Source organism: Platalea leucorodia, assembly GCF_965183815.1.
Source record: "Platalea leucorodia genome assembly, chromosome: 7".
Taxonomy (NCBI): Eukaryota; Metazoa; Chordata; class Aves; order Pelecaniformes; family Threskiornithidae; genus Platalea; species Platalea leucorodia.
In genome coordinates this window covers 12,651,218-12,677,037 of record NC_138829.1, presented here as the reverse complement: position 1 = coordinate 12,677,037, position 25,820 = coordinate 12,651,218, and the positions used below count along the sequence as shown (strand labels likewise).

Genomic DNA, 25,820 nt, shown 5'->3' with positions numbered 1-25,820 from the left:
GGATTAGAAAAAATGTACTTTACTACAGTGAAACTGATCTTAAGACTTGCTCAGAACACCAGAAAAAAAATCACTTGTTGAGAAAAGATTAGTCATTCACTAAAGTAAAATGAAATCATATAAATGATTGTAGAGTGTGTTCTTTTTGTTTGCCTTTTCTTTTTAATTGGGTTGCCTATTGAAATAGTCTTTAGTAGAAGTTTCACTGTATATTAAATGTATCACACTGTATACTGTATTGGCATGTGCGTGTGGTTTACATATGTGTATATATAGTATTTGCACTTTAGGTCAGACTGGAGAAAATATACACACGTGTATTGTATGTTCTGCAAACGGCACACAATACGAACCTGATAACCTGTGCCCTTTATGTTTTGAGCATTATCATGCAAACGTCTTTTGCCAAAACTCACATTTTTTTCCTATTGCAGTTGAATGCACATTTGTCAGAATGTATTAATGCCCCAAGTACCTGTAGTTTTAAGCGTTATGGCTGCACTTTTCAGGTCAGTATATAACAATTATACTTCCCAATTGATGAAAGTCTGCAAATAGAACCTAACTCTTTGACATGAAAGTTCTGGACTTCTCTAGTCTCGGTTAAGAAAAAGTCATCCAGTTGCACCAAGTGATTACGCAGCAGATGTTTGGTTTTCCATTTTAAAAATAAACAATATAAAAAGCCCACACATTCCTGCAGTGGTTTGGGAGTTCAGTTATTAGGTACATCTTGTTGAAATAGGAAGATGATACATTTGAAGAACTTCTTAGCTTAGAATAAGAGAAAAGTCACTTCTGTTCTTCAGAAAATAGCCTAGTAACTTCAGTTGTTTCTATGAAAGTATTTATTTTCTTGAGCTAAGTATGTTTATATTTTCTCTCATTTGTGTGTCTTAATATTTTTATTAAGGTTAAACATAGGTTAGCGCACTTAAAACATGTATTTTTATGTGCATTCATATGTCTGTGTGCACATAGGTGTATTATAAAAGCATAGCATGAAATTTACTTAAAAAAAAAAAGTTTTAGATTTTAATCCTGGCAATCCCTGCAATATTTAAAAAAGCAAAAAAAGCCAAGCCTCAGAGTTTAGTTTCAGTAGTATTCTTCCAGTCTCTTCCAATATTCTGCTTCCCTTACATATATCTTGGGGAATTTGGATGCTTATGTAACGAAGAGATTAGTCAGGAAATTCAGAAACTGCTGACAGGAAAAAATTGAATTTATCAGATAGTGTGATTCATTTGTTAGCCCATGATAACTTAAAGAGACAAGAACTATAAGCGGCAACACTTCTCAATAAACTAATTCTGCAGGTATTTCCAGGTTCTCAAATAATGAGCATTCATCATTTTAAGTGTTAACAGTAATGCTCTTAGTGGTAGAACTGATCAATGCTGTAACCCTGCCCACTGTTATGTCGTATGTATTGCCATTCATTTTATGTATGTATATGTGTGCATATATGTACATATATCCACATATATATATTTAGTATTTTATATAGAGTACATACCTTGAGGATCATTGCAACCCTTTCAGTTGCTTTGCAGCATTTCTACCATCAAAGCTAATATACTCTGCATTGCAAAACACTTACTGAGGTAGGTGTAATGCAACACTACAAATAAAGACAGTAATATGGTCTGCATCTTATGTACTCTGTATATGATCTATGTGTGTTCTGTAAACTTTTTATATAGTGGTTATTTGTAACAGCATTTATAGGTTGTGCAGAGGCAGCCTATCTGAATATCATAGAGCGATCATGGTAACATTTTAGGATGACAAACTAGGCGTTGTAGTATCTCTCAAAGTAGTTTATAAAGCTGGCAGTTTCCAGTGATGATAAATTTATCTTAAATATTTGTCTTTAATACTCAACTGAGGGAAAACCTAGTGCTTATGAAGCTGTTCATGGAAGACAACAGAAATTTTAAATGATGGTTTGGGGAATTGGACATTTTAGATTTTGTATGACTCAAGAGTTTTATTGTGCTTTATTTAGTGTAAAGCTACACAGAAGACTCTAAAATACAATTCATTTTGTAAATCTCGTTCATCTTTATTGTCTATGACGTATCAAGTAGACTGGATGGAGATATATGGCAGTTGTATAAAACACTTGCTATATTAAATGTATTCCTGACTTCTGTAAATTCCCAAGTAGATTTCCCTTCTCTCTACAGTTCTGCAACATGCATCCGTGAACCAAAATATGTAGTGTTGGTTCGATGTCTTGATATACTCTTTCTTTGTAGGTTTAAAAGAAGTGGAATTGGCTAAAATGTATAAATTCTTTGTTGTCACAGGGAACAAACCAACAAATTAAAGCACATGAAGCCAGCTCAGCAGTGCAGCATGTTAACTTATTGAAAGAGTGGAGCAATGCTCTAGAAAATAAGGTATATCTTCTACTCACTTCTAATTTTCATTGATTTCTTTAAATCATATAAAAGTACAGGAAGAAGCGCTTTTTTTCTGTTTAACAGCTGTTCAACAGTACAGCTAAAGCACTAGTAGGCTCTAAAAGCATTCCAGCCATTTAGCATATCTGGTACCTTTGTTATAATAAAATGCTGTGAGAAACTTGGCTTCGCAACTCCATATACAATTTTCCTCATTGGTAACTTAATTAAAACACTTTCTTCACATAGATAAATAGTCCAGTATTAAATTTCCTCTCTGAGCTGCCTTCTTACAAAAGGGAGGGTTCAGAAAGCCATGGCAGCATTGTGAGCTGTATTTTTGCTACCTCAGTATTTTTCCAGCGATAACATTATTAGAAATACCATGTAATAAACCGTTTTGGTTTTTCTTTTTTTCCTTGCTCTTCAAACTTAATGACCTGCAAAGGTTAATTAGATTAAACATATTGTAACTCATGGACATACTGATTTCTGCTTTACTGCTAGACCAGAATGAATGACCATGTTGCAGTGCTTCCTTGGGACTCCTGGTTTTAGAATGTTTGAGATTTGGGAGATGCTGGAAACCAGATCAGTATCGGCTGCATTCTTGTGAATCGTTTGAATGGCTTAACCATCTGTTCTCCAAATAAAATTTAAGGCTTTGATTTAAAAATGCAAAAACTTCAGAACAAATCACTGTTTTCTTAAATCTTTTGGAAAGATTACTGTTTTACCCAGCCATTAAAACAATGCTGCTTGTTTTTTGGGGAGAAAAATCCCAGAATTACTAAACTATTCTACAAATGCAGGCAGAAGAGTCAGGAACCCCTTCAGATTTTTCTAGAATGAGTTAAATAAGAGCAACAATTCCAGCGTAAGCTCCGTAGCAGTTATGATACGTGTGGCTTGTGACTTCTGCCATCTCACAGCAGACTGCTAGCTCGAGTTTAGCAAACTGTCTAGAAAGCATATTCCCTTCTTGGCCTACAGTGATCTCTCATGCATGGGTTTCCAGCAAGGTCCTGCAGCCGCAGGAAGTATAGTTTCAAAGCAGAAGTTAACAGGAACAGCAAAATATGTTTTTGTCTCCAGCATGTTTGTCCTTGGACTGCTTGTTTTTGAACTTGAAGCCCTGTAAGGAAACCATTGCACCTGGGAGAGGTCCAGTGTAGTTTTCTTAGATACAGTTTTTACTACAACTGTAAGTCTTAGTTTGATGATCCATAGCAAGGTTTAAGTTTGCTTTTGCACTTGAATTTTTGCTAATGTAGGAACTGTACATTTTTCCCATTTTGACAGATACAAATTAATATCCTTAGTTCTTTTTTCATTAGTGTGATTAAAACTATACAATTTATTTTACATCATGGGAAAAAAACACGTTCCCTGTGACTTCCAGAATAAATAATGTTCTGCTTTGTGTCAGTGTCCTGAGAGGTGCTTTGTCATTTAAAAAATGCCCAGCAGTTCTATGTTTGTCTCTTATAGAGCTAAGAGAATATACATTTTACTACTCTTTTATGTTCAATTTTTTTTTTAACTTTTCATTTAGGACATAACTGCTTATCATTGTTTGTCCCTTAATTTTTTTTTTTTTCTTTTCACTTCCTGCTTTGTAGACTTCTTCCTATTCATAATAAAGAGTTGAATCACTGGAAATCCCAAGACCATGCCAAGTTACCAGAATAGCTAACCACATAGCATATGTCAGTGACTTATTCTAGAGAAGGGTAACAAAATGATTTGTAACTTCATTGTTGTTCTCCTCTTTGAGAAAAAATTAATCAATGCACTGAAGAACAGCAGTGCAAAGTTAACTTAGCTGATGACTGTCACAGAAATCTTGGCCCTGCTGAAGTCAGTGGAAGTCTTGTCATTGGTTTCTGCAGGGTCAAGATTTCGTTAGGGGTACTCACTGTGATATGTATGGAGGGGAAAGGAGAAGTGCCTTCTCCCAGTCACCACATTCTTTAACAGTGCTTGTGGAGTATGCAAACTGAAAGTCTTCGGAGCTGCAAAGCTTGCGCTACGTTATGCGTTTGGTATTTCAGTGGTGGTGTTGGCAAAGAGTAGTAAGAGAAGGTCAGATGTAAAATCTCGAATCAAAACTTTGTGGGGCGAATTAAAATTTGGTGTTTTGTTCACTCTGTGATGGGACAGACTTGCAGACTGAACTCCCACGGGTTTTGTTATGTTGGAAGTAATGACTTGAACGTAATTTTGTGGCTTCGTCACATTCTTAAAGAAATCTGGTATAAACTCATTTTTCTTTTTTAACATGTGACTTGAATACGGGACCTGTCTGTTTTAATCCAGTTCTTTGTGGCATAAGAGGGTTTCTTCCATTCTTTTTTAGTAAGCAATAGCTTAATTTGAAAAACTGCTGAATAAGAGCATGCTTTATCCTAGCAATATGTCAAATATGACAAGGAAGTAAAGGAAGCTGATTGATGCAGTTTGTAAATAGATGCTGTGTTTCCTTTACCTTGCTTTTTAACTCCAGTTCCAAAGACTTATGCCAAATGCAATTACGAAACTACATTTGGTGTTAAAGATTTCTTATTCACAAATTACCACCAAACTACAATTACTGACTTAGCGATGACAGTTCTGTATGATTAAGGGCTGCAGGACATAATTCTATTTTTCTTATGTTCTGTAGAACTGCGTGGAAAATCTCAGTACAAGACAGGCCCACGTTTTATAACTTGTACAAAAATGGAAATGTAATGCTAGTGACAGAGTGTAACTGCCTTATGATTGGGAGGCCTGGGGAAGAAACAGTGAGAAAAGGGGAATGTAAAGATCACAATTAACTAAAGAACTCTGATTCATTAAGGAAAAGGAGGATGCAAAAAATTAAAGTGGCTACCCAGCAGATCTGAAATATGTGGGAGGCAGGGGTACTAGTTTAAATTTAAACTTGTTCTTGAATTTTTTCTCTAGCACCTAGGCATGCATTCCTTCAGGCTCAAGATTGTTTCTCTCTCTGCACTGGCAAAATTAGCTTTGTCTCATTTCTGTTGAGCCTCTTCTGCCAGTTTTTCATATGTAAAATGTGGCACTAATGTATGTGTGTATATTCACACATGCTATGCTATATTGAAAAGTAGATATGCACAATATTATGGTATCTCTGTATATTTTTGGGCCCCTGTCTGATGAACATGCTGAATGCTTGTGGACTTTGGCAGTTCTTTGTCTAATTTGGGCTAGTATAGAGACGGAAATTATTTACCTTCTTAAAGAGGCTAGCTTCTTGAGTCTAGGAATGCAGTGACACGTAAGTTATTTGACTATGTCTGATTAGAGGGCAGTTAAGGTGGTGGAATTGTACGGTGGTACAATTGTACAGTGGTACAATATGGTACCCTTACCAGTTTGAGGCCTGACTTCAAACCAGCATCTGTATTGGGGGGGGTGGTGTAGATTTTTTTTGGGAACCTGAAGCATCCAAGTAATTGGTCTTAATGTGGAATATTTATCAAAAGATTTTCATGGGTCAAAAATGGTGTTGCTTCTTATCCATGTAAAGATCTATCTGTGGAACTAGTCAGGGCATGTCCAAATGTCATTTTGTGTCAAGTGTTTGTTTTCTGTGTTTTTGCCACTGAGTAATCTTGCCTGGGATAAAATTAGGTGTTTTTTTTTTTAAAAAAAAAAAAAGAAAGGAAAAAAAAAAAAAAAGCAACCCACCACCACAAAGCAACGCCCTTCCCCAAACCACATTAATGAACAGAGCACAAAATAGTGTGATGGAGAATATTTACTGTATTACTTTCATCCCCAAGGAGATATAATATATGATATTCTTCTAAAAAGGCTCATGTTTTAAAATCAGAATGAGTCACTAATGAATGGATTCATAAAATGTCAATACAGAGAGAGAATATAATCCTCAGCCTTGTAGCTCTTTAGTCTTTTCTACTAGTAGACACCATTGGATTTTCCTTCAAATGCATGGATCCCTTCTGTATTCACTCATTTCAGGAGTTTTCATCACCATCACATTCTGTGAAGCCAAGCCAATCCCACGCAGATCATGTTTTTCCTTAAATTTGCTATAGATCAGGATAGATTGGAGTAGGCAGGAAGATTAATATTTCCCTTTCCTGACTAGCTGTTCAGCTGTTCGGCTTTTCTCTGGTATCCCTTCTGTGCAGGGCTCGAGTTCTTCACGCTGACCTAGAGCTAAATAGGTTGTTTCTTCCGAACTCCGAGCAACTCCCAAGTCAGTTAGTGGAAACCAGGAAACCAAGCCATTAAATAACAAACTGAATAAAGAAAAGATTATGCTTAGACACAAGTTCTTTTGCTGTTTGTGTATCCCTTCTGCACTTTCGTTAGCCAAAGTTGTACCAATACCATGCTGTGGAAGTGCAAAAGTAGCTATCAGAAGGTTGGGGTTTGTTTATTTATTTGGAAGACATGGAGAGAGATTTTACTAGGATCTCATCCCTTTCATGTGTGTGAGATAGTTTAAAACTAACAAAGTTATAGGTATTTTTAATAAACTTTGGCAGGAGTAATTGTAGAATTTTTTCCAGGTGGCCTTGCTCCAGAATGAAAGTTTGGAAAAGAACAAGAGTATACAAACTTTACATAATCAGATTTGTAGCTTTGAAATAGAAATTGAAAGACAGAAGGAAATGCTGCGGAATAATGAATCTAAAATACTTCATTTACAGGTAAGAAATTTAGAATCTCCCCATTAAAGCAGAAATGGTAGTAGCTTCTGTTCTGTGCCTTTACACGTGTGAAGTGAGGTGTTCTAATTAAAAGGGGGGGGGAGAGAGTTTACCTTATTATATAAAGCTATTCTGATTTTTTTTTTTTTTTTTTTTAATATTCTGGTCAGTAGCTGGTTTATTGTGTGTGTTGGAGTAAGATACTTCACTAAAACACTGCAGTTGTCTAGCCTATGTTAAAACAAAACCCCCTGTTTAAAAAAGGAAAAAATTGAAAACAAAATTACAAATCTTGTCTGAAGAATAATCTTAATTATTTTTTCTTCTCTGCAAAAAATAACTGCTTGAGGAACTACTGTCAACCTGGAGGACAAGATTAGCACCTTAAAACTGTCATATGTATAATGTATATTTCTTTTCTACTTGCTGGTATTTTAAAAAATATTAATCATGAGTGAGATCAGCCTGGCGTGGAATTAATCCAAACGTAGTAGAATGCATTTGAATACACTTTTTTAAATCCATGTTTCTGTTGTCCTTCTGAGGAAAATGTATCTAATTATTTGTTTGCCAGTAGGTCTGAGTTTCTTACTCTGTGGTCTGGATCACCTGGCCACAAGCCAGCGTCAAACTGGAAATCCTCTGGATGCGCTAGCATGGTGCTTAGCCCGAGCTTGAAATTCTTTGCTTTGCATTCAGAGCTGACTTGGAATGTGGATGCTGGGAATTTGTGTTAGCTTGCGTGATACTGACCACAATTAGGGAAACCTCAGGAGATGTTTAGCAAGCTATTGTGAAGGTATCGTGTACACATTATTTTAGTATGTCTCTGCTGGAATATCAGATACCTGCTTTAGCATCCAGCTTAAAGGAATGTAAATAAAATAATCTTTCACTTACTATTCACTTTGCATATTAAACTGCAAATGTTGACACTCCAGAAAGATATGAGTATCCAAACTAGAGTATGGCTGAAATTCAAAGGGTAGCACATTCAAGAGCTCAGAGCATTGAGACCCTTAATGTTGCTTTATAAGGAAACCTTTAAGTTCGGCAACAGCAACATTTCTCCTTATAGCACTTATTTCTTTCCGTGTTCTGCCCACATAGTAACCAGTTTAGCCTGCCTTAGTCATTGTTATTTGGTCTGGTAATAGTCTGGGATGTGGCTGCATGCTTACAATATTGCATTCTGACACTGGAAGCTAATCCTTGTATGTATTGATATTGCTGATTGAATCTGCCAGGAGGTAAGTTAATTTGTAAGCCTGGGGTTTTTACACATGCTGTCTCAATAACCTGTGATGAGAGAGGAAATGGAAAAAAAAAAAAGTAGAGCAGAGTTTTTCATGATTGTCTTGATGACAGATTGCAATATCTTTGATTTCCTCAAGCTGTAAGTGTTAGCAAAATCAATTTTCAAATGGTTTATGTTTAGGGAAAAAAAACCCACAACACAATATGGTTGGCAGATTCCAACAGGTGGCTTTTTGGTGGTAATAAGTACTGGAGAGGATGTGTTTTGCTCCCCGCCCCAACTTCTTCTTGCCAGCTACTTTAGTTTAGTTATTTTAAGCCAAACTGTTTTACAGCTATTTGAACCTGATTCCTTCCACTTACTGGAAGTTCCTGGTTCAGTCAGGGCATCCTGGAAACACCTCAATTTGTTTTTCCCTGGACAATATGATTAGCCGCCTCCTGTTGCCTATTAGGAGTTGAAGGAATTAGTTATCTCTTGTGAACCATTCTTTTTCTGGGTTGCGTTGAGCAGCCATGGCTATACAAGAGCCACAGATATTTCCAGTGTAGAACTAGCCAATTCAGGTCTGGACAGGCGTTACTTGCTTAGTCCCCCAAGTCCTATATATGCTAGTGATTTTCTAGTACAGTTTCAGTATTAGTTGTCGTGTAACCTTCTTTGGCTTGGGAGCAGCTGTTTCACTGAGCACAACTGGCATCATCTGCACTGCGAGGCTTTTAACACAACTAGTGTAAATGCATCAGAAGTGTCTGGGCACTGGCAGGAACCTCAACCTTGAGATGTTTTGATTCAGATTAATTTCCTATATACTGGTCTCTAGCGAAAGTGTTTTTACCAAGAGAGTATGTGATACTTCTACGACTGCTGTCTTGTGGAAAGAAATTTTCGCATCCAGTATCCCATCTTTCTTAGGAGTATATGGAAACATATTAGTAAGCCAAGTCTTAAGCTGAGCGTGGACATGAGGTACTGAAAGACAAAAGAAACAATGACCTTATGATTATAAAATGATTTGATTGGTAATACATTCCTTCAAAGGAGGAGGATATATGATTTGTTTTCCCAGTCAAGTAGTATGTTTGGTTCCTCTTCTGGTGTGTTCTTTAGCTTTTCAGTTTTGCTCTATTAGTTGCAATGGAAAGGTCCATTAGGAGCATCTGAAAGAGAGACAACTGCGAAAATATAACTTTCTTCAGTTCCTCATGACGTTTTTCTAAATTCTTTTAGTAATAATAGTGTTAAAACTCTGGAAATTGTTTATTAGAAATACCAAACAACACCTAGATGAAAATCCACATCAAGAAGAGCCCTCTGTGGTTTGCCAGGCATATAACTCTGGATTAATGATCTGGAGAGGTCAGTTGCTGGAATAAAAAGTGCATGCAGAAAATTGATATCTACTTGAAAATTTATGAGTACAGTGTGAGACATCTGTGTGCTTTCTAATGGAATAATTGGAGAGAGTGAAATTCTCCACTGCTGCATTAAATTCAGATATAGTACATCAGTATCTCCCAGCATGAGGGAGGTTGACTCCCTGTAGGGTAAAAAGATAGAGATCCCACTGCTTTTTAAAAACGGAATACAAGTCTATTTCTGATTACTCTATATCTCTTGAGCTCTCATGAAGAGGTACAGGAGACAAAATACTACACGTTTGCTGATGTGTGGTGGAAGCAGCTAAAAAACAGAATTGGTTGTGCATGTACAAAGGTAGAATGTTGCACACAGGTGGATGGGGAGAAGTTGGTCCCTAGTAACAACTTTTAGTAAACTTCTCCCAAAAGAAGAATAACTTACAATTCTTCTGCATCTTTACCACTTCTCAATTCATTTAAAAATGTATTTATTCATTTTGTTTGATACCGTGTTAGTGCCAAGAGGTCCCAGTTGGAAATTAGAGCATCTCTGTATGAGGCACTGTGCAAACCCACGACCATGTAATTGTTCTTGCCTTGGAGAGTTCATGTTTTGTGTGAGTAGGGGAAAAAGATCAGACTTGGGCACACCTTCAGTTTACTTTTGCATGTTGACTGTGAACTAATGGCCAAATCTTGTGGCTCTGCTCTTACAACATTGATTCAGGCCATCCCATGGTGTGTTTTCTTTTATATGTATGGCTAATAGTCCTTCCCTACTTTATTTTCTGATCACCATCAGTCCAAGTAAGAGGGTGTGACTGTGTTGGTAGCTGATAATTAGTATGTCCAGGCAAGTTGCTTAATCTATTTAATGGGACCATGCCTGTGCATTTATGATTCAGTACACAGCTTTCCTTCACAAAGTCGTACTTTTGCAAGTGAGATATATAAGCTCATTTTAAAACACCAACATAGAAATAAATAGTTAATCTCGAAATATGTTAGATTACTCAGTGGTTTTGAGATGCAACAAAATGAAACACTCCTAGAACATGACTTTGCTAGCTGGCTTATCAAATTGACAGCCTTTAATTAATTGGTACAGACTTTCAGTATAACTGAAACCACATGATTAAAAGCAAATGCCTAAAAGGGGAAATGAAGGTTGCATGAGGCAGAAGGGTTTTCCCCATGAGTGGGGAACATTGAATCCACATGGCTAACCAGAAGGCAAATGCAAAATAACTTTATTTTCTTGTTTTATACTCAACTGCTACTTTTTTTTTTAAGAAGTGAAAAATCATTTTTACACATGTTGGCACTATATGATAATAAACTATAAAGTTAGATTTGGAATTTAACTGTAGGTGGTAGCAAAAGTAGTTTCTTGTCTCAAATATTTGTATTATCGTTTGAACTTCACAACTGATGATGGGGTTCTGGCTAAAATTCCTGCTAGTCCAAATTAGCTGTGATAACATTAAGTGCTATGTATTTCTTGCATCAGATTTGAGGTAGACTGGGAAATATGTTCTCCTTTATATTTGTAATGTACTGAGGTGCTTGCAGTGTCCCTCTTTTGGAGAATACCAGCCTTTCTATGTATTTTTTTTTTTTCTTGAGTATTGTATTTCATGCCTTTCCAAAATCAACTGGTTTTTTTTTTTTCTTTGTTTTCTTAAAAAGACTCAACCAGCAAGCACCTTCAGGATGCACGGCTTATTCAATTTAGGAAGTAAGGGTGGGAATTTTAAAAGTGCTTAAGGGGTCAGAAATGGTAGTTTTGCTTATGCTCTTGAGGGCTTCTGCTATGGTTATGGGCACATAATAACTTAGGCTTTGATAACTGATTTATGTGAACTTGGAGCTTGCTAATACCACTGTATCTGCACATATACGTACTCCTGCTCCGTGTGTGCAAGAGTACTGATGTTTTTCTGGAGGGGTAAGTTATTTTGTTGTTACCCAATGATGAACGCATGCACATGAGCAGCCACTTGATTCACACCATGGTGAGTTGTTGTTGTGCCCATGCTTTGTTGCTTAAGTAGTCTGACACAAAAACCAACAAATATCAGCCCATAATATCAATATAGAGACATTCAGAATATTGTTCTTGCATTGAAAGGTTCTTAAAAAAAAATTTAGACCAGAGCACACTAACAGTTCCTTTTTTAAATAATTGTGTTGATAATTCTGGTAGTGCTCTAATATTAATACCTATGCAGCACTAAAGATTTTTGTAAGTGTTTTATAAATACTTGGGCTATTCCTCTAAATTTTCAAGGTTTGTGTTATTAAAATATTTGATGTGTGAAACTTGTTTATATTGGAAATGCATCTTATTATCAATATATAATCCTTGTTGAATTTGCATAAAACAATGTCTTTTTATTATTTTAACTTACTGTTTTATAAAGCGAGTGATAGACAGTCAAGCAGAGAAACTGAAAGAACTGGACAAAGAAATCCGTCCCTTCCGACAGAACTGGGAGGAGGCTGACAGCATGAAGAGCAGTGTAGAATCCCTCCAGAACAGAGTGACTGAGCTGGAAAGTGTTGATAAAACTGCAGGGCAAGGAGCTCGAAATACAAGTAAGTGTAAGCACAATTGACTGAAGTATTCGGCGGCACTGTCAAGAGAAAAATTCTGTCCTTTGAATGGCACTCCCATTGTGACTTTTACATGGAAGCATCAATCACGCTGCTTCTTCTGATTTTTGAATAGGAAACTGCGTAATCCCTTTGATGTGGCATTGCTTCCACGCTGTTTCTTAGGCTTGATTCTTGCCTTTTGTTTTCTTGACCATTGTCTTGATTACAATGTTAGTTCATTATAAATAGTTTCTCAACTGGTCTTTGACAGCAAGATAGCTTTCAGCAGCTTCTTTAAATATAGTCTTGGCATATTGACAACTCTTCTTGTGTTAGTCTTCTCCCCCATGAATGGATCAACGATATGGTTATCCACCTGAAACCACCTGTCCTGATATCTGTTACAGAGGTATATTTGATCCAAAAAAACCTGAGAGATCTGCTTGAGAATAAGGTTATTGTGCTTCCTGAATAAAGTGAAAACTGGAGTTTAGCAAGATAGTGTAGATCATATGTAAGTGTTTAAATGATTGGGACAAAGAACTTAACATTTAAATAGATGTGTATAAAACAAACCTGCCTTACGAATTCATCTGCTTCTCAGTATTTTATGTTGGCCAATTTTGCCAGTGTGCAAAGACAAAGAGAAACATTTTCATGTGAGGGAAAGGGGACATTAAGAACAGCAGTAAGTGACCGTATAACGCAGAGCTAAGCTTGAATTTTCTGTTCTTTTATGATGAACTTCAGACAAGGTAACAGCACTACACCTCTGAGACAAGTAGTGTCTGAGAAGAATATTTTGAGTGATAAGCGGAGCTTCTGAGTTTCAGAGGGTTTATGTAGGATGTGTGACCACTTCCAGGGTCTTTACTGCTAATAGCAACCTACGGATAATGCTACCAAGTCTCCTCTCAGAAAATGGAAGCCTCTGTACTTATATTACTTAGTAACCAGACAAAATTTGTTAGATGATTTGAATATTTGACTTTTACTGCATGTGTGATTAACACCCATATTTGTAAAAAAATCCCAGTTAACCTAGATACTAGCTGGCAAACTATCGTCTGTGGAAATTGCTTCATCAGTGACCACATGCACTTTGCTTCTTGGAGAGGAAAATGTTTTCATATACAATAGCAGCACTGGCAATTGATTTTTACAATCTTTAGAAAAAAACACTTCTCACCCTCATCCTTTCTGTTTTTGAACAGGCCTGCTAGAGACACAGCTGAGCAGACACGATCAGATGCTGAGTGTTCATGATATTCGGCTGGCTGACATGGACCTCCGATTCCAAGTTTTAGAAACTGCCAGTTACAACGGAGTATTAATTTGGAAAATTCGAGATTATAAACGTCGGAAGCAAGAGGCAGTCATGGGGAAGACTCTGTCCTTGTACAGCCAACCCTTTTATACTGGATACTTTGGCTACAAGATGTGTGCCAGAGTTTACCTTAATGGAGATGGCATGGGAAAAGGGACGCACTTGTCGCTGTTTTTTGTCATAATGCGTGGAGAATACGATGCGTTGCTTCCTTGGCCGTTTAAACAGAAAGTGACTCTCATGCTAATGGATCAAGGACCGTCTCGCCGCCACTTAGGAGATGCTTTCAAGCCAGATCCAAACAGCAGCAGTTTCAAGAAGCCAACTGGAGAAATGAACATTGCATCTGGCTGCCCAGTCTTTGTGGCTCAAACTGTTCTAGAGAATGGAACGTATATTAAAGATGATACTATTTTTATTAAAGTCATAGTGGATACATCGGATCTACCAGACCCCTGACATACAATGGGGGAGGCGGATTAAACAGAAGACAACTCCGTTTGGGGGTTTTATATCAGTTTGTCTTCAATCAGAGGTCCTAAAGCTCACAGAACCACCTTGTGGAACAGACGGAAGAGTTTGAAGGCATAACTGCATAGGGTCCAATTGCGAAAGTAGCAACACATTAAGAAATCATACCATGGTATATTTTTTAATAGAACTAGCAACACTTAAGCTCTGAAGAATCATTTATCCCTCATGAGGGTAATGATTATGGTCAGAGAGGATTTTTTTTTTTTAACTTATTAATGATCTAGTCAATTGGCAGTGAAAAGACATATACAGTATGTGATGAATAAATTACTGACTTTTATTTCTTTAAGCTAGTATACAAAAACAAAAAAAAACTTCACACGTGGGCTAGCTGGAAATTGTCAGCATGTTAAAAGAAGATGAAGTAATGTTGCAATTATGATATTATTTGAAAAACTGAGGTGCAATCTTGTCTGAAATATACTATATTGTCTTTTTAAGGCCTCATCTGGTCTCTGTTTTAAGAATTACTTTGTCAGAAGATCTTGGAAAAGCATCCATGTCTTCTCAAAAGTATCTGAATCAAAACCATATTTTTATTTAAAGTTCTATTGTTACAGAAAACATTTTATTTTAAAACTGTTGATAGACTGATATTTCTTGGAAGAAAAATAGAAGATATCAAACACTGGTTATCACTTGTGATAGGAAAAAAAACTATTCAATTCTGTTATTTCTCTTTAGAAATGTAAACCTACAATATATGTCGTAGTTAATGACACTATTTCAAAATTAAGGAAAAATCACTCATGGATGCTGTGCATCATTATCAGATTTATAATTGTTTTCACCCTAAAATAGGGCATTTGTTGAACTTTGGAGTTCTAAACGGAATCCTGTACATTTTTTAAAGTTCTGCCCCATGCTTTCCAATCAAGCTATATATGTTGCACATTATGCTGTCAGCAGTATATAGTATTTTCAGTATTGGGGAGGAGGATTAGTGCTGAAAAAAGCCTATATGTTTGTTCTGTATTAGCAGCCATTGCTTCTTAAGGACAAATCAGCAATGTCTTAATACAGTGATGGTGGCTTGCATGCGTACATGTGCCTTAGATGTGCTGTGCTGCTTATAAACCATAGCTTTTTATTCAGATTAATTCTGATATCTGAAATGGTAGTTTTAATTGGACTTCAGGCATAATATTTAGCCTTGTCTTCAGAGCCCTTCGGTACCTTGCCATGTACAAAATAGAAGCCAAAGCCCGTTTCTTTGGCTTCTGGAGCTTCTATGGCTTGGCCATGGTGGAATCCATCTTATTGAGGTGCCAAAACGTTATGCTCAGTGCTCCTATGGAGCTTGGACTAGACAGTCTCCATGGCCACTGTGAAGGCAGGCGACATTTTTCCTCTAATGCCTGTGGTTGTAAGGTGGCGTCACTTGAAATGAATCCATCCGAGAACTCTGCGGGGCTGTGAACGTATGTGCTCATGACAGCTTTTCATAGCAGACAAGCCTCCTAACAGGGAATGCACGGGCTTCTTTCTTATAACAGCCTGAACTGTAGTAGAAAGCATTTGCTAGCCCTGAAACATGCTGATTGCAACCTGCTGTGTTCATCTGCTTCTGTTTAATAGCCTGTGACAAGCAAGTCTAGAGACATAGCCTGACTGTGGTGCTCTTTAAATCCAAGCACCGCTTAAGCAGAGCGGACTTGCACCACTGTGTGTTTAGCCTTCGTGGGCTCGAAAGAAAACGTTGCATCTCAGCCCTTGATGTCAGGTTGTATCAGGTTTCTGCTTTTTGAGGCATAGTCACAATTTTTGTCTAAGGTGCAGTTGAATTCATGCCTTTGTATTTCAGCTTGTCTTTGCCGCTGTCTTTTTTGGCTGTGCCTTCACACACAGTGCCTGCAAGAAGTATTTATGAATCTACAATGCATGCTAAGTGGTCTTCATGGGTTTTCCAGGCACCTGCTAGAATACTGCCTGCTGCTGACCGTCGCAACCGTCAGCAGCAACCTGTCTTCCTTTTCTTGCCTTCCGTTGTCCAGGTACTGTACTCCCTTTATGGTACATAGCTGTCAACAGGTGCAAGCTCAAATATGGAGGCAAGTGCTAGCATTTAATTTCTAGCACGGAAGGAGGACGTTCTGCACAAGAGATAAATATCTATAGATATACCCGCATCTATATCTCTAGATATAATTATATGGCACTTGCAGTTTTATGCAGGCTGCATAAGCAAACCCATCACGCTTTAGGGAGAAGGTTCGCTCAACTTGTGTCATTTTTAATAATTGTGAATGTAGGCAGCTGAGCTTTTGTGTTTGTGCATCACAGAATTTTACTGAAAACAGGATTCCCAAGTGGAAATGTCCAAAGGACTCTCCTCCCATTGCTAATGCATGTCTTGCAAACTTAAATGAAACCGTTCGGCCACCTCAAAACAGTTTATATCCTGTTTCGATCTGGGACTTGGAGGAGACTTCTAGTATAAGCAGGGCCCAGCACATTCTGCAGATTTGTGACTACAGTTTCCAACTCCTGTGACAGAATTGCGCTTCTAAATCCAGGCTCTTTAAAAGAGGAGGAAAAAAGAGTTTCCAGCCTTTGTGATTGAAAGAGGATGGTGAAACATGCGAAAAGTGTAAACTAATAGGGAAGTCTTCCTGAGTCTGCGCACAGCCTAAACTAGTAGCTTTAAGAGATCTGAATATCTCCTCTTAGTGGGATATTGACTCAGAAACTTCATAGAGAAGTTTAAATATGAACACTGCTAACTGTATTAATGCCGATCACTGTAGCAGAAACATCAGTCACTGTTGTATTTCACAGATCTCTATGCTGCTTTCCACATCTCCCAAGTGCCAAAAGCACCAGCTGCCAGAATCTTCAGCTTCACTTGGGCAGCTTTTATAATGCAGTAATGTGCTATCGATATAAAAATATTTTTGCATATATGCTTTTTATCACAGTTAATAAAATGGAGGCCTACTGCACTTATTTTTTAAAACTACATGAAGCTGCCAGAGAATTTCCAGTTTGCCAACCTTGCGTACTGTGAAATCCAGGATCTCGCTACACAAACGTAGACACCGCCTGCTGTGGAATACCTGAAGCCTTGACTGTAACACCCCTTTCTCCGCAGAACTCGCGGGCCATCTCTGTAGAGTTCGTACTGTGTACATAGAAATCGGTTTCCTCTGCTTTCCAGCAAGGAGTATGTAGCATTTTGTGAAAACAAGGCCACTGTATATTCTCTAAATTGAAAGGAAAAGATACCTGGTGCTTTACTCAACACTTTAAATTATTTAACTTTTTCTCCCATCATTGAAATGCCCTTTATCCTTTTTTCTATAGGTTCCTGACCCAGATATCCAAAGTTTTCTAGGGACTGTCTGTTTAAAGTGATCCATGGGGCAACAGTCTGTCCCCACACATACTCTTGAATCCCGGCCGACTCCTGTGGCGTGCTGTTATTGCAAGGGGGTCCCAGAGTATTTGCATTACTTTGAACAGAGTTTCTTCAACAGAACCTTTTTTTCCTCTGCTTAGTAATTCTTAGCAGTGCACAACTGAAGTCTCTTGCTGGTATTCTTTCTTAACGATGACGCTCCGAGTTACGTACAAGCCTCTTTCGTTTCCAGCTTTCTCTAGGGAGATTCCAGTGTGTGACAATCTGGATGTTGCCCTTTTTGTACGCTCTTCAGCACAGGGTGAGTGCATCTGTTACCTAGAAAGTCTTGAAGTCTAAACAGGATGAAACTATTTGGGTGTTTAAAGACCAACCTGCGATTATGATGCATGACCACGTCTGCATTACTTCTCTGATCTAATTAAAGGGGTCTTGTTTCAGTTACTGTCTACATGGTACACCTTCAACTGCTGACTTACAATATGCAATGTTGATTTCAGCCTTGTACTGTAAATGTTGTTCTTCACAAAGAGAATGTGCAATAGGAAAAAGGGGTGATGGGTGGCATAATTTTGATGGGGAAAAAAAAAAATGTTGTGGGTAACATGCTAGCTTTCTTATAAATATGAAATCCAGTTTATTTCCTCTTCCTGTGGGTTTTCCTGCTTGGAAGAGGAAAGTTGAAGATACGTGCCTGTTTCTGTGCCTGGTGAATTTCTCAAATGCAAAGGTAATGGAGATTTGTGTTAGTTGTAACTTAAGCGTTGAACCCATGAATGTTAGGTTGTGATTGTATCGCTCGTGTTTCTCGGCTTGCCACGATTACGGCTTGTTGAGATGGAGTTTAAAAGCTACCACCTATTTGTATCTGTATTCCATCACGTGGGATAGGCATTTCACCAACAACGCAGGGTTTCTGTTGTTTTGTTTTGTTTTTAAAACACTGGTGCTGTTTGGTCCGAGACAGAGAAGCGTGTAGGGAGTGACAAGAAGAATTGCCTGCACCGCAGAAGAGTAAAAAATGTGACTGCAGTATTGATGCCTTGATATGATTTAACTATGCAAATATACAAATAGGTGAGGGGGGAAAAGTTCTTGGGTTGCATACCTAATCTCTTAGTTTTTGCTCTGTAAATTACTCGTATGCGTGTAGGTACATACATAGACACACAGACGTGCATGCACATATATATGCAAAGTCTTTTCTTTATGTAGAAGTGATGAAACAAAACCCTTTCCTCCAAGTTATACCTGATGAATTGGTGCAAATACAACTTGCTGCTGCTAAGGGAGGATCTTGGCTAAGGGCAAACTTTGGATTCACATCTTCCAGGTTTGAAGACCTGTATATAGCAAACAGTTTGTTTAGCCTTTCTGAAGACCTTGGAATGTCATCTAGGACACGTCCTTCCTCATGCTCCACTAATTTCGAGATTCCTGTATTTTAAACAAATATAGTGATGGGCAACTTGTTAATTGATAATTCTTTCCTTTAATTTGGGAACAATAGGAAATGAAAAGGAGCTGGACCTCTTCCTGGAATTCCTATCCTGTTCAGTCAATACCTCTATATTCTGGTTGACCTAGCAACTGCAATAAAAATGATCGGTTTGGGAATTCAGTCTGCCTGAGGGTAGTTTTTAGTGCTATGTACAGTCTAGGAAGCACTTTGCATCTGCAAACCTGTTCTTCTTACAGCAAGTGCTATTTGTCTTTTTTGGAAAAAGGAAATCAAGGATGAGATGTGAAGTGACTTGCCCAAAGTCATAAAAGGAATCTCCTGGAGCCAGGACTGAATGCGAGGTTCCAGTTCCCTAGTGCTATCTTCAAATCACTAGGTTTTACTCTTAATACATTTGTCCCTTTAAAGGAACCGAAAACCAAGTTGACCCACCTTAAAGACCCACATCAGGACAGTAAGGGCTAGAATTAAACATACAAGCTGTCGTGATTTGGGGTTGTACGTGCCTGGCAGCCCAGACGTTGCTCACTACTTGGCGGTGCTTTGCACGGCCTGCAGAGCGGAAGGCCAGCGCAATGTGTCGGTGTGAATAACAGCAGCAAATGTGTGTCCTGCTCTATTTGTTCAGAATCACCCAACAAAATAAGTCTCATTTGATGCTCCTCTTAACTGAGGAGGGAGAATACCATTTTAAAGTGAAGTGAGTTCATCTTTGTTCTACCAGCCTGTAGCGTGACTGACCATTTCTTTCTTGTGGGGCTTTCCTGCCTCTTAATCCAGGCCTTTGCTGAGAAGCACCAGATGGGAAGGTTGTGGAAAACTTTGGACTGCTGATTCAGGGACATCCTCTTAATATTTAGAAGAGCAGAGATATACAACACGTAAGGGATCTGACTATTCCTATTTCTCTTCTAATTTATGGTCAAGACTGCAGCTTCTGTCTTCCATTTCATGATCTTAGTGTAGATACTAGGCTGTGTTTGTTTAGGTTTTTTCCCTCCAAGTTAGGATTAGTTCCTTAGGGTTCAAATAAGTTCTAAATTTCACAGAGAAGCACCTGAACCAAAATCCTGGATCCAAACATCCCAGACTTGATATGGAATTCAAATCTGGATCCCAACTCTGTGGCTTACTAACCTACCCATTTAGGGAAGGGTTTGTCGTCTCTATGTGGTGTTTGTGTTTTTGGTCCTTTGGAACTAAGCTTTTAATTTGGTTGCCAGTTCTGCAAGGACTTTTTAACTTCTTAGCAATGCCGGTGTTCACACGCTCCATTGCTGGCAGTGCGATGCGTAGTGATAAAATTTGACTCTGTCTAAGGGTTACTGAGATAAACCAGCATTATCATTCGTAAAGGTCATTTTCTTGCATAGTGTTCTGAGCTTTGGATTTGAATATAGCTCACAGCTGAAAGGACACATCTTCCAACTATGACCTGCATCACTGGCAGAGAGTTGTATAATCTGTACTTGTGGAATGGGAAGGTACAAGCTTCCATCGTTGCTGATGCATCATGTGATCCACCTATTTGGTTTTTCTTGTACCTGTTGTTTGGTTTATATATATATATTTTTTTTTTCAGTTTTATAAAAAAAAAAAAAACCAACAAATGGGAAGTTCAGGATTTTTTCTACAAGGTATAAAACTCCAATGATTTAGTGGTGACTAGAGAGCTGTGAAAAATACCCCATTAGGAGATGATGGGCTAAACGTAGGTCCATTTCTCTTAGACAAGTAGGATAACCTTTAAGACATATGGAACAACGTAATAATCGGGAAAACTAAAGCTGACATTTGTTTCCAAGAAATTCTGTAAGAAATATCTATTGAAAAGACATCAGTGATCGAGAATAATGTACAAATTAATGTGTTTGAAACTTGTGTATCCATTTCTTTAATCTCATACTCTTCAGTGAACGGTACACTTGTGTTCAGTTTTATGATCAAAAACAAAGACCAAAGAAGGCCAACCTCATTTGATTGTGTATATTCTGCCTGTCTTAATTATCAATAGCTGTAAGGATACAGTGCAAGTGATCTGGTAACCAGTGGTTCTCGTCCTTTTCTTTTAGGGGGAAAAACAACTTTAAAATGTATAATTTATTGCTCAGCAATAACCATGTTGTTAAAATAATAATAAAAAAAAGGAATTAGCAACATGTCTTAATTTCCCAATAGCATTATTATATGTTGTATTTCAGTTTATTGTATATTGTGTTTTTGTATTTATTTGTGTTTGGAGGTCTTGCTATGTCTTTTTGTGTTTAAATGCTAATAAACAAGGACAGTGTGTAAGAGTGTAGAATGCCAAACTCTGAAATGCTAAACTGTGTTATTAAAGGAAAAATAAATCTAAGTAGGAAATCATATTTTTTAAAAAAAACTGGTGTGTTGAATTTGAATGACTGCTGTTGACTGGCAGATGGCCAAGGTGCATCCTTTCGCCTCTCTGAACCCGCTGTACCTTGGCTGTTCAGTGCTTTGTGCTTATGCACCTGATGGACTTTTATTGTGGCGTTTCCCTTCCTCTTCGCAGGAAACTTGCCGTAACTTCTGTATCAGAGTCCTATTTTCCGTGCGATAAATCTGCTAGAATAAACTAGGCAGTGGTGTGCATCCTAACGTCAGTGTCAGGAGTCCTCGTGCAAATAGAGTAGCAATAATTGAAATGGGGTTTTGTGCATTTGTGGTACGCCGCTTTCCCAAAGAGGTGTGGGAAAGGAGAGAGAGAGAGAGAGAAAGAGTATGGCTTGAATGTCTGAACATGTAGTTTTATTTTTTTTCTTCTCCAGTGTCATTAGTAACTCTTCTTTTCTCAACTCAGAAATGCATTTCAGGTGTGTGTTTGAAATCATGGAACACAGTGCAGTCTGTAAAAGCAACGTGCTGTTTTGAAATGAGTGAAGCAATAGTATTTCCATCGCATTTCAGATTCACCTTAGTGCTGAAAGCCCTGATCCCCAGGGGTGGTGTATGAAGCGCGTCACTTCTGCCGCGCACTACGCCGATCTGTCTGTCCTTCCGTTTCTTCTTCCCTCCCCTCCCTCCCACCCCTTTCTGACTGAAATTCCCATTTCCCCTCTTTCACGTCACTGCGGGGGTAATGCTGGGTTTAGCAATGCGGGAACGTCCTGCCTGTGCTCAGAGGCAAGACCGCGGTGTCTTGGCAAAAGCCACTGCCGCGCTGCCGGCACCTGACCGTGAGTACAACCCAGGCAGCCGATACCGGTGTTTGCAGCAGGTAGCCTAAAAGTGCTGGGTGGCTGAGTGCCTCTTCTTCGTAAAATGGGGACGCTAGAGAAAAGGCAAATGCAGGAAGGTGGGCACGGTGAGAGGGAAGGGTGGCTGAGAACTGCCATCGTTGCCACATGCAGGACGTGCTGAGGTGGATGTTCCCTTCTGCTGCTGAGAGCAGTCGCTGGTAAGTGACTCTGGGTGCTCTGGCATCCCCTGCCCTGCTCATCACACTTTCCACTCGAACTCCCACGGCCAGCGCTCGAGGCTGTGCCACCTAAAGCTCTTCACATCTCACAGTGGAGCATGAAAAGCTCATGGTGAACTTCCCTGTCTTCTGAACAAAGCGGGTTACCTTCAAGCAGAGCCCTCTTAAGGAAGAGCAGCCTTTGCTATGCCCAGAGTTGCTCCTCCTTCCAAATTTTTTTATTTGGTGCTGCTGAGAGCCACTTTTGTCATTACAGTGCAGCAGGATAGGTGGAGAGGAAACAAATTGCTTTAAATGTGAAGGCAAACACCAATTCTCTCCTCACCTCCCTGCTCCTCCTCTTCCAGCAATGAATCCTAATTGAAATGATACATGATGCTGTTCCTGGCAAGAATGAGTCTTTATAGAAGGTTTCTTCTTTGTGACAGGTCACAGAAGGCAGCTGGCAGCTTTGTAGCATGCTTTCCCCCGGCGGGCGATACGTTATTTAGGGTGATGGGAGCAGAGAGGCAGCTCTGGGAGAGCCGAGCAGCACAGGAGAGCGGGGTGAGGAGCTCTCCTGGTCTACAGAGGGTGCTGTGCAGACACGTACGTCGCCCGAGTCTGGACCTGCTGCTGGGGCCATCTCTTGCAAGAATCGCAGGGGGATTTTTTTTTTTTCTAGTTTTTTGGAAGTTTTCCAGTGTTTCAAGCCTCGGGTTTGCTTGCTGTCAGGTAAGGAGACGCATATTCAAAACATCTGATTTCTTGGTCCTACAGATGGACCTATCTCCTGCTCTCCAGGATAGCCTGCTTTGGTGTGACCAAGTCCTGGAATTTTTTGATGGAAGGGGAAAATATCTGGTGGTCAAAACAAGTGGTGAAGGAGGTAATTTTCCCCTGTCCTTCCCTGAAACCGGTTTTCCATGAGTCAGTTGTGCGGTTCCTTCCTGCACGCCTGGGCCGTCATTGTCGAGTGGTGCATCTGGCTTGTCCTTGTTCGGCCAAAAGAGGTGATAACTCGAGTGTCTTCCTCCGCCTGCCTTGGCGAGGAAGGTGAGCAGCCCACGCACCTCTTTGCCCCTTCGGGCTGGCCACCGGAGCTGGCTCGGGCAGTGGTGAACGTTGGACCCGACACATGCTCTCCTGTGTCCCCGAGGCTCCTGAGAACAGGGCATGGCCCCCGGGAGATAACGGGAGGGCTGAATTCCCACCAGCCAGGCTGGCAAGGGCAGAAGAGACCCTGGGGCCTGACTTCCACCCCACAGGCTGCAAATTGGGTTAAGCGGTGTTTGGCCACAGCTTGTGATACTGGTTGCAGCTGGTGGAAATGTGTGTTTTGACAGCATCACTGTGCTGTTCAGAGGCAGGAGTTGCTTGCAGACATTGTTATGGACACTCGATGGCTGCTTTGTGCCAACACAGAAGCTCCCACGGAGTAGATTATTTGGATCAGCCCTGGTTGGTAGAAACGGCATCTATCTCAGCGTACCCTGCGCCATCAGCCAGCGGGAATGCAGGCAAGGCATGAGCCTGTCCCCAGCTCTCATCTCTTTAGCTGGTGTCCTGGGGGTAGACAGTGGAGGCTGGTAAGTGGCTCTCAGCCCTCCGAGGATAAAAAGAAATCTTACCCAAGCACAGGGACTGGATGAAGTGGGTTGGGTAAAGTGTCCAGCAGGGTGTGGGCTCGGGACTTGAGAAACTGTCCTGGTTGCTCAGATCCCCACATCCACACAGATGCAGCTCCGTAGCGGCTTCTCGTGGCCATGCCCAGCAGGAAGCCCTCGTTCTCCTGCTTTAGACCACAAGATAAGCAGCGAGTTGGAGCGTGGCTTCCAGATAGCTCTGAGATCGAATGTGATCCCCTCCGGTGACTTCTCCTGCCTTGCTGCTCCTGGGGGAAGGTGACTGGGTGGCTGCTGGAGGCCTGTAAGCACCAGGTGAGTTCCTCTTGCTGAATTGGTGCCGAGTCCCAAAGAGGATTTGTCTCCGTGGGTTTACTGAATATTCAGCTTTAGCTCCTGACCAGCCCTGACATGGTGCCATGCCTCTCCCAGGTGGGCACACAGCTCCTCTGCCCCCAGGGATTGGTCCTGGCAATACAGATCGTGCTGCTGCACCTGAAACTTTAACATTTTCTTAAACAGAAGGAAATTCCACATGGGATTTTATTCTGCTCCACTGGATCACTGTTAGGGGCTGCCTGCTTTGAGGGCAGGTGCGAGATACAACAGCACCTAGAGGGGCTGTCACCTGGCAGGACACTTCTCCCCAGTTATTTAGGATCAGCTTTATCTCCAAACCTTAAGCAATGACGCACCATGCTAAGGAGACTGGCAAATAACGCGTGCCTGGGCAGAGCCCGGCCTGTCAGCGTGCCCCGGGAGCCGTCCTGCGCACCCGCAGCGGGGCAGCTTCGGCACCGGGGCGTTCGGACCCAGCTGGTTTTAGCATGCCGCTGCCCTCTCCCCTCTGGTTGAGGCCACGGGGCCTAGTAGAGTTAGGCACATGGAAAAATTATTTTGTGGTAATGACTTTCTGGGGATGGTGCTATTGCGGCTTGGCTGTTCGCAGGGCTGGAGGGAGCGTGTGCGTGTTGGGGGCGACCACTTGCCCCAAGGACTGGTGTTCACAACCGTGGCTGCTTCATGCTCAGCACTGGGCTCCCTTTCCAGCTGCAAAGTGCTGGGGCTGAGGGCCCTCACTGGAGAAGTCCCTTGTGTTGCAGGCTACAACTGTTTTAAGCAGTGAGAAGAGATGCAGTTGTACGACAGGGAAATTCAGCGAGGTGCTGGATGTCCCTGATGGGCTTTAGGAGGTGGCTTTGCTGACTGGCTAAGGGGAACAGCATTTCTGGCTTTGAGACCAGTTTATAACTCAATGCGGGGAAGGTCAAGCATCTGCTGTGTGCTGTTTTCCCCCTCTGCGGCAGAGATGTGCTCGTCCTCCCCAAGGGCATCGCGGGCCACCAGCACTGGGGAGCAGAAGGGCAGGCTGGCAGCAAGGAGTAAAACGTGCTGATCTCTGCGTTAGAGTAACTGCTTTCATTTCTGGGGACTGATTTCTGCTTCCTTTCATCTTTGTTTCTCTCTCTGTAACCGCCTGATCCAAATCTTGCTCCCGTGCAGCCTTCCACTGTGCCTGCCTGGTCCTGGCAGCATCTTGGGGCGGTAGCAGCGACAAATGCTGGGTCGGACAGGAGCGTGCTCCAGCCCTGGAGAGAGAGACCCGCAGCAAGGGCCACGTTATTCTGTCCCCTCACTCCCAGCAGTAACACTGCAGCGAGCAGCTGTTCCCACTAACATAGGTTTTGCTGGGATTTCTGTAATGACCCTGCCCTGTCGAATGGTAGAGCGGGGGGAACGGGGACTGTCCATCCACAGGCAGGATTTCACAGGC

General features: G+C 40.4%; 1 protein-coding gene across 3 annotated transcripts in view; it reads left to right on the top strand.

Moving 5' to 3' along the window:
- The window catches only part of TRAF3 (TNF receptor associated factor 3), a 65,393-nt gene extending 51,190 nt beyond the window's left edge, over positions 1 to 14,203 (top strand). For all 3 annotated transcript variants that reach the window (XM_082316863.1, XM_082316862.1, XM_082316864.1), the window contains 5 exons: positions 435 to 509; positions 2,316 to 2,408; positions 6,962 to 7,102; positions 12,145 to 12,319; positions 13,534 to 14,203. In XM_082316863.1, coding sequence (XP_082172989.1) covers positions 435 to 509; positions 2,316 to 2,408; positions 6,962 to 7,102; positions 12,145 to 12,319; positions 13,534 to 14,105 — 1,056 coding nt within the window. In that variant the 3' untranslated portion in view covers positions 14,106 to 14,203. The remainder of the gene's footprint in view (positions 1 to 434; positions 510 to 2,315; positions 2,409 to 6,961; positions 7,103 to 12,144; positions 12,320 to 13,533) is intronic.
- Positions 14,204 to 25,820: the final 11,617 nt, after the last annotated feature.